This window comes from Cololabis saira, chromosome 2 (genome assembly GCF_033807715.1).
Source record: "Cololabis saira isolate AMF1-May2022 chromosome 2, fColSai1.1, whole genome shotgun sequence".
In the NCBI taxonomy this organism is placed as follows: Eukaryota; Metazoa; Chordata; class Actinopteri; order Beloniformes; family Belonidae; genus Cololabis; species Cololabis saira.
This window is the reverse complement of record NC_084588.1, coordinates 2,385,400-2,394,334: the sequence shown is the minus strand read 5'-3', so window position 1 is coordinate 2,394,334 and position 8,935 is coordinate 2,385,400. Positions and strand designations below refer to the sequence as shown.

The following is an 8,935-nucleotide window of genomic DNA, read 5'->3' as shown; positions in this document are numbered from 1 at the left end:
TGCTGGATAATAATTAGTTTTCCATGTGTTCATGGCATTCAAAAATATGCATCTAATTCAATTCAGGTTTGAGTCCAATAGTTAAAAAATCGTTTCACTCACAAAAAAAGGGGCTAAAACAATTCACCACGCCAGGAAAGGTGAAGGAGACCGGGTCAGCCGGCCCTGACGATGAATGACTAACTGGATCACTAACCAGCGATGCACAACCAACCTTTGTCTGTTGCACTATTGGAACTCGCTCCAGCTGGCCTTGTTTCACTTCCCGCAATAATTGTTCCTATTTCCATTTTCTACGGTGGCCGACACTCGCCATTGCTGAAAATTAAAGAAACGCTGCAAATAAAATAAACACTGCAAATAAAATAAACGCTTTGCAAATAAAATAAACGCTGCAAATAAAAAAAAAAAACACGCAAATAAAAAAGCCACAATGGAATGAATTACTGGGGACTATTTTTGCTGATGCACCGGTGTTTTTTACGTGAGAGGAGAAGTAGAAGACGAAGACGTAAGTGAAAAGGAAGAAATAAGAAGAGCGGGGAATAAGAAGAACAACGAACGAGAAAATAAGTGAAAAGGTTAGTGTTCAATTCAGACATTAGGTAGGTGGGGATGTTTAAACTTATTTCCTGCTAATATGGTGTCGCCCAGAGAAATAATACAAAGAAATGTCTTTGAGCCTACGGCTGATATCACAGAGGGTTTGTTGAGTTCTTTTTAAACAGTCTATGTCAAGAACCAAAAAAAATCTGCCCTCCTTCAAAGCGTTTTAGAATGACCGTGACAGGGATTAATCTGAACCAGCCTCTGGGGTCAGGATGACTGTATACAAAACTTTAAGTCTCCTATAAGAAGATACATGCTTGAGCTTTTATTTGACAAAGCTTCCTTTCTACTTTGTTGCTTAAGTGGTTGATGATATGACCAGCATTATTTTGTGTCTTGACAACGTTGCAAGAATTATAAATGTGATGCTAATTGTTTGTTCTCAGTCTCTGGCATGTGTCGCTCGCTGATTAGGAAAGTATTGTCGCCAGGAAAACATTAGAATATCTGGTGACTGAAAACTGTCTCTCAAGAGCAACATTGTTCACATTTTTGATGCGAATGGTGCGTTTATCTGAAATGTGGTTGTTGAAGGGTGTGCACGTGTCATGGGATCTGCAGCTGCAGCTCCTCCTCCTCCTCGTCCATGTCGCTGTTCGGACCCTCCGAACTCTCAGGGTTGAACCGAGCGGTTCGCATCTTCCCGAAGAAACCAGGACTGTGCTGCTGCCGCCGCAGTCTAAGACACAATCACAGACGGACAGAGAAGACGGTGTTTAAATACAGAGGCAGAGCCGCCTGGGAGATTTGCGAGGCCCTGTGCGAAATGGCTGGGGGGGGCCCGCGAAATTTTTGGGGTTTTTCGGGTCGGATCGGGTGTCTATATGCGCAATTTTAACTCTCCAATTAGCAAAATACTGGATATCTTCCCCTGCCTCATCATCATCTGGGCTTGCCTCGACGCGGGGCCCCACGGCTGCTTGAGACCCGGTCGGATCGGTGATTTTTGTAACAAATTTATCAAACGAGCCTTTCAGAGAGGCATTAAACTCTTCCATTTTCTTTAGTTTTTTTTCTTTTTTCATCCCCTGATGGAAATTTCCTGATTCTGTCTCGTTCTCTCGACATTGTGTGACAGTATGTTCCAACTCCAACCGTCTGGATCAGAGCAGCTTTTGTCTGGGCTTGGTCTGATCAGTTGTATTGAACAACAGACACGCGCATCATTGCACATATATTTATTGATATGCACAGACTAGTACACATTTAGGTGTGTAATGGAACGTGACTGTTGATATTTATAAGGAAAAAAAAAAAAAAAAAAAAAAACGCCCATAGCGCGAGGCCCCTTGGGGCGCGAGGCCCTGTGCGGTCGCACGGTTCGCACACCCCTTGCGGCGGCCCTGTACAGAGGTGTCAAGTAACAAAGTACAAATAATTGGTTACCTTACTTAAGTAGAAATTTTAGTTATCTATACTTCACTGGAGTAATTATTTTTCAGACGACTTTTTACTTTTACTCCTTACATTTTCATGAAATTATCTGCACTTTTTACTCCTTACATTTTAAAAACAGCCTTGTTACTCTATTTCATTTCGGCCTTTAAATAAAAACTATCCAGTTAAATTGCTCCATCCGGATAGAGTGAATTTGGTTGTGGTTGTTTCAGATGTTCTTGTCCAGTTTTGTTCTTACATCCGTTCCCTCAGATTCCTGCAACTAAACTTGGATGTACATTCCAATAAAGGTTAGGATAAATGATAACATGAACATGAAGTTTGACTTTTTGCACCATTACAATACTTATAGGCAACTAGTCATCATATCTCCTGCTCTCTGAAACACATGTTAATGCTCAATAGTACACATATATGCTTCTTTTCTATTTGCATTATACTAAGATACATTCATTTTCAATGGCTTTTGTCCTTAATGGCTTTTTTCCCCCTTACATTACTTTTACTTTTATACTTTAAGTAGTTTTGAAACCAGTACTTTTATACTTTTACTTGAGTAAAAAACTTGAGTTGATACTTCAACTCAAGTATTTTTAAACTCTAGTATCTATACTTCTACCTTAGTAATGAATGTGAATACTGAAGACACCTCTGTTTAAATAACCATATTAATTTCTTTATTTAGCCTTTATTTATCCAGGAAATGTCCCGTTGAGATACAAGATCTCTTCTTCCAGGGGGGTCCTGGTCCAGACAGCACACACACCTTTCATATACAGTACAGGACTGTCTCAGAAAATTAGAATTTTGTGATAAAGTTCTTTATTTTCTGTAATGCAATTAAAAAAAAACTAAAATGTCCTACATTCTGGATTCATTCCAAATCAACTGAAATATTGCAAGCCTTTTATTATTTTAATATTTCTTATTATGGCTTACAGTTTAAGATTAAGATTCCCAGAATATTCTGATTTTTTGAGATAGGATATTTGAGTTTTCTTAAACTGTAAGCCATGATCAGCAATATTAAAATAATAAAAGGCTTGCAATATTTCAGTTGATTTGTAATGAATCCAGAATGTATGACATTTTTGTTTTTGTAATTGCATTACAGAAAATAAAGAACTTTATCACAATATTCAAATTTTCTGAGACAGTCCTGTATGTTACAGAGTATAATAATTCTAATTATATACTCAAACAGCACTACAAAATGATAAATACACTATACAGTTCACTATATAGTGAGGGTGTGATTTTGACACAGCTAATGTCCTAGCTGTTGCTCTGTACACTTAAGTCTCATCTCATAATCACATCATGACTTTTTACTGATTTCATACAAAAATCCATAACAATTATGAGCTTTTAAGTTTCATACTAAAAGTAAATTATTACTAAAATTCTGTTGGTAATTGGTTACATTATTAATTACTACAAAAGGTTATAATAATTACAGAAGAGTATTAAGGCCAGGCAGGAGAAAAATAAAAATGATATTTTAGAGGAGGAAGATTTTTTTTTCATTATCCACTTCGAGAAAAAAGTTGAAATGTCGAGATTAATGTTGAAATACAATTTCAAGAAAAAAGTCAAAATCTTGTGAATAAAGTTGGAACGTTGAGAAAAAAGGCGAAATTTCAACTTTATTCTCGACATTTCGACTTTATTCTTGAAATTGTATTTCAACATTAATCTCGACATTTCGACTTTTTTCTCGAAGTGCACAATAAAAAAGAATCTTCCCCTCTCTTGCATGGCCCTAATACTCTTCCGTATAATACTACAGTAAAGCAAGGCACGTTAACGGGTAAAGCATAATTCAACAACAAGGAGATTAAAAGTGCTTTACAGAGACATAAAATATCACCTAAATAAAAAGTATGTAAGATGTGTAATGTGTAATGTTCTCTGGCGTCCAGAGCAGTGTGAGGTTTGTGTGTCACCTGGACTGTAAGTGTTCCAGCTGGACCTGCAGATTCTCCGTCTGCTCCACCTGCTCATCCAGAGACCTCTGCAGCTTCCTGGTCTGGTTATGAGACTCATCCAACTACACACAGAACAAACAAGCAACACCCTTATTATCAGTACTCCAGTTGTAAAAAAAAAAAAATCAGGGGGGATGGTGGATTTTATCATATGGGGACAGATAATTTGTGCTGATTACAAATAATATAATATATTACAAATAACAGCAGTGACCAAAACACCTGCAGAAATACTGCAGGAATGACATAGCAGCAGTTAAATGCAGCCTTCTGTAAGCTTTAAATATCCACTGGGCTTACATCAAATACATCAAAACACAACAATAAAAAACACTTTTCTGAACTTATCAATATGACTCTGTCCTTCACAGGATAAGTAACATGGATCACTGCAAAAACTCACAATCTTAACAAGAATATTTGTCTTATTTCTAGTTAAAATGTCTCATTTTAGTAAAAAAAATCTCATTCCACTTAAAACAAGACTCATCACTGGAAAAAACAACAATTTTCACCTGTTTCAAGTAGATTTTCACTTGAAATAAGTAGAAAAATCTGCCAGTGGAACAAGATTTTTTGCTTGTAATAAGAAGATAAATCTTGTCCCACTGGCAGATTTTCCTACTTATTTCAAGTGAGAATTTACCTGAAACAGGTGAAAATTGTCAAATAAGTTATTTTTCTGGTGTTATTTTTCTGGTGATGACTCTAAATGTTGAAATAGCAGTAAAACCACATTCATTGATGAAATGACATAAGGGATGGAAAGGAGGGATGGCAGTTTTACAGGGGGGATGATTTGGACCGTTTTTATTTCAGGGGGGATGATTTGGACCGTTTTTATTTCAGGGGGGGATGATTTGGACCGTTTTTATTTCAAGGGGGATGCCATCCCCCCTCATCCCCTCAACTCCAGTACTGGTTATTTATGAAAACAACATTTGAAGGTCTCTCAGAACTGTCAGTTGAGGCTAAGGCTTTCACTGATCACCACATCCAAAGGTTTTATGATGTACCTGGAGCATGATTTTGTGATCAACTCCAAAAACAACTGCAAAGGAGTCTGATGTTAGGCCCAATCCCTATACTCCCCCTACTTTCTTTCACTCGACCTACTTTCTTTCACTCCCCCTACTTTCTTTCACTACCCCTAAAAAAGAAGGAACAGATTTTAGGGCACTTGAAATCTTCCCAGGGCCCTGTCCCAATACTCCCACTACCCCTCGTTTTCATCCCTACCCCTAATCAGGAAGCTGAGAGCCAAAAGCTGTTTTAATTTCAGCTGTAGCGCTGTTAATATGCCACTTTATTAAGTTTTAATATTTTTTCAGGCGTAAAAGTAACCGTTAAGATCCCCAACCTGGGCTCAGTTTATCCAGTTTAGCCTGTTAAGAAATTTGACCCGATGTTTTGGGGGAAGAGCCGCCGGCTCGGAGCAGCAGTAGCAGCAGCAGCTCACGGCCGGGTCAACCTGCGCCGTCGTCCCGGGGAGAAACCTGCAGCTCTGTGGAGAATTACCGCTGGCTGAAATAAATCATTTAGGAAGATAAATGTTGGTTTAATAGGTGAAATCTAACAGTTGTAGCTACGCCTGATTTATGGTTCCGCGTTAAATCGACGCAGAGCCTATGTCGTACGGCACGCGTCGCCGCGTAACCTACGCCGTAGGCTCTGCGTTGGTGTAACGCGGAACCATAAATCAGCCTTTATTCTGGCGTGATCTTCGGCAAACGAGTGATAATGTACATTCACTGATTGAATATTATGAAAGTAAAATATATATTTCTCGCTAGAAATGTAATCAAAACGCATTTTTATGCAGAAACTAACTCAAAATCTTGATTTTATTCACTAAAAAATAAGAAATGTCCGACATGTTTTTTTTTTTTGGATTCAGTCCGCAAATGACGACGAAAAGCATTCTGGGAATTTTTTCTGTCCCTAGATCAGCTAGTGAGGATCGGAAAACCCTCGATCCGTAGGGACAGATTCATATCCACTACCCTAGTTTTCTTCACTACCCCTAGATGCAAAGAGGAATTGGGACACCACTACCCTCACGGGAACGCACAAAATTTAGGGGTAGGGATGAAAACGAGGGGTAGTGGGAGTTTTGGGACAGGGCCTAAAGCAACACTCACCAATACTATTCATTTTTAAATACAGATCCAGCTTCTTCTTTTTCTTTGGACTTTTCCCTTTTTAGGGGTCCACACAGTGGATCATTCCCCTCCCTCTTAGCTTATGCTCTGTATCTTCCTTTATTACTGGTTGAGCTGAATCTCAGGAATGGATACCGACTCCACTTCCCAGAATGCACCAGTAGCACCAGCAGGCTGCTGGTCACCTGACCAGTCACTATCACTGATCTGAACACCAGATAAAGACTGGGGGAAGCTCCGTCAGTCAAACTAACAAACTTCAGAGATAAGAAGCTCCAAGTCACTCATGGACTCAGTCCAAACACGCCAACGGTCGCTGAAATGTTTTATCTGCTTTCAGAGTTTGTGAAATGCTGCTTAATATGGTGAAGTTTATGTTTAACTGCTGTGTAGATTAATGGTTAATGAAAGCATTGCAGCATTGACTTCATTGGTTTTGTGTTGAGTTTGTACTAAGATAATATTTCATTAAGTATAGAATACAGAAGGATAATACAAAGGTGAAAATGTAAATGAAAATGAAAAATGAAAATTCGGTTGAATGTTAAAACTTTACTAAAAATGTAGAAAGTTCATGAAATAAGATTTTTCTTTATTCCATTTAAAAGGCTTAAAATGTGGGGAAATTCATTAAATTTTATTTTCTTCATTCAATTTAGAAGGCTAAAAAGATTAATTTAAAAATGTTTAAAATGTTTATGTTTATTTAAAATGTGATGAAGTACGGAAGAGTATTAGGGCCAGGCAGGAGAAATAATATTTGTGAGGGGAAGATTTTTTTTTATTGTGCACTTCGAGAAAAAAGTCGAAATGTCAAGAAAAAAGTTGAAATGTCGAGATTAATGTTGAAATACAATTTCAAGAATAAAGTCGAAATTTCGCCTTTTTTCTCAACATTTCAACTTTATTTACGAAATTTAAACTTTTTTCTCTACATTTCGACTTTTTTCTCGAAGTGCATAATAATAATAAAAAAAATCTTCCTCCTCTAAAATATTATTTGTATTTTTCTCCTGCCTGGCCCTAATACTCTTCCGTAGATGAAGTGACCAACCAACCTGAAGAAAAATAAAAGTTTGAGTTGGAAATTGGAATCGAGTTGTCCTTGGAGGGAAAAGGAGGTTGGACTTGAGAATCATTCCAAGCAACTCCAGAAATGTATTGTTTGATTCATTTAAAGTGTAATTTGAACAACACATAAACAAATCCCTAATATCAGCCGATGCTCGTACCTCGTCCTCGGCCTGTCCCAGCTCTTTCTTCAGCTCCTCCACCCTCAGCCGAAGCTTCTTCACCTCTGTTTCGTGGCTCTCCACCCTCCGGTTGGCGTGAGCCAGCTCTGCAATCTTCTCCTGGTACTGCTTCTTTAACTTGGCGTGAACGTGGCGGAGATCAGCCAGATCCTGGGAACCCAACACAGAACACATTAGACATTAGTTTTCAGTCAGCTTGTGGATTTTGTTTGACTTTTGGAATCAATAACCAACAAAAATAGTGTAAAGACATGAAACTTTATAGCACGATGAAGATTCAAAAATGCAGTGCGTGTGTGTGTGTGTGCGTGTGTGGTACAACACACTGCATCATACAGGACTGTCTCGGAAAATTAGAATATTGTGATAGTCTTATTTTCTGTAATGCAAAAATGTCATCCATTCTGGATTCATTACAAATCAACTGAAATATTGCAAGCCTTTTATTATTTTAATATTGCTGATCATGGCTTACAGCTTAAGAAAACTCAAATATCCTATCTCAAAAAATTTGAATATTCTGTGAATCTTAATCTTAAACTGTAAACCATAATCAGCAATATTAAAATAATAAAAGGTTTGAAATATTTAAGTAATGTAATTATGTAAAGCTTTCTGGTGGGAATAGATTGTTATTGGCAGGATAAAACCAGTGTGAGGTTTAAAAAGATTCTGCCTACCTTATTTCTCTCAAACAGCTCAGTCTGGATGGCCTTGAGATCTGTGTCGAGAGCGGAGGCCGCCTGCCTCCGTTTCTTTGTTAACTGTTCCTCCAGGTCTTCCGCCTGGGCCCGTAGTTTCTTGTTGTCCCTCTCCAGGGCCAGTTTCTCCGTCTCCAGACGCTCCCGGCGACCCCACTCTGCAGCGTTCTCCACCTGCAGCCTCTCCATCTGGTGGACACACACACAAATCACTTCTATGTGCTGGTGTAGTGATGGTGGGAACAGAACGGAACGTGAACAGGTTATACGACACGATGCTGCAGAACTGATAGAACAGTGCTGTCATCATTTACAGGACTGTCTCAGAAAATTAGAATATTGTGATAAAGTCCTTTATTTTCTCAACTGAAATATTGCAAGCCTTTTATTATTTTAATATTGCTGATTATGGCTTACAGTTTAAGATTAAGATTCCCAGAATATTCTAATTTTTTGAGATAGGATATTTCAGTTTTCTTAAGCTGTAAGCCATGATCAGCAATATTAAAATAATAAAAGGCTTGCAATATTTCAGTTGATTTGTAATGAATCCAGAATGTATTACATTTTTATTTTTGAATTGCATTACAGAAAATCACAATATTCTGATTTTCTGAAACAGTCCTGTATATTACTTAAAGTAGCATGAGGCTCCTTTTAAGAAATGAGACTCTCTAGCGCCACCCTTCACCACGGCGGCCGTTGGGGGTACTGCAGCCAACAGTGAAGCCGGCACAGGAGAACGGGGAGAACGCGCATGCAGCGTCATGTGACGTCACATCCGCAGCCCAGCGCGGGAAAATCGGGACCGACTTGCAGCACAT

General features: G+C 38.4%; 1 protein-coding gene across 1 annotated transcript in view; it reads right to left on the bottom strand.

The window, feature by feature from the left end:
- Positions 1 to 434: 434 nt before the first annotated feature.
- ccdc102a (coiled-coil domain containing 102A) overlaps positions 435 to 8,935 on the bottom strand; it is a 28,394-nt gene continuing 19,893 nt past the window's right edge. The window contains exons 7-10 of the mRNA XM_061708160.1: positions 8,091 to 8,300; positions 7,390 to 7,560; positions 3,954 to 4,057; positions 435 to 1,288 (exon numbers count right to left, since the gene is read on the bottom strand). Coding sequence (XP_061564144.1) covers positions 1,156 to 1,288; positions 3,954 to 4,057; positions 7,390 to 7,560; positions 8,091 to 8,300 — 618 coding nt within the window. The 3' untranslated portion in view covers positions 435 to 1,155. The remainder of the gene's footprint in view (positions 1,289 to 3,953; positions 4,058 to 7,389; positions 7,561 to 8,090; positions 8,301 to 8,935) is intronic.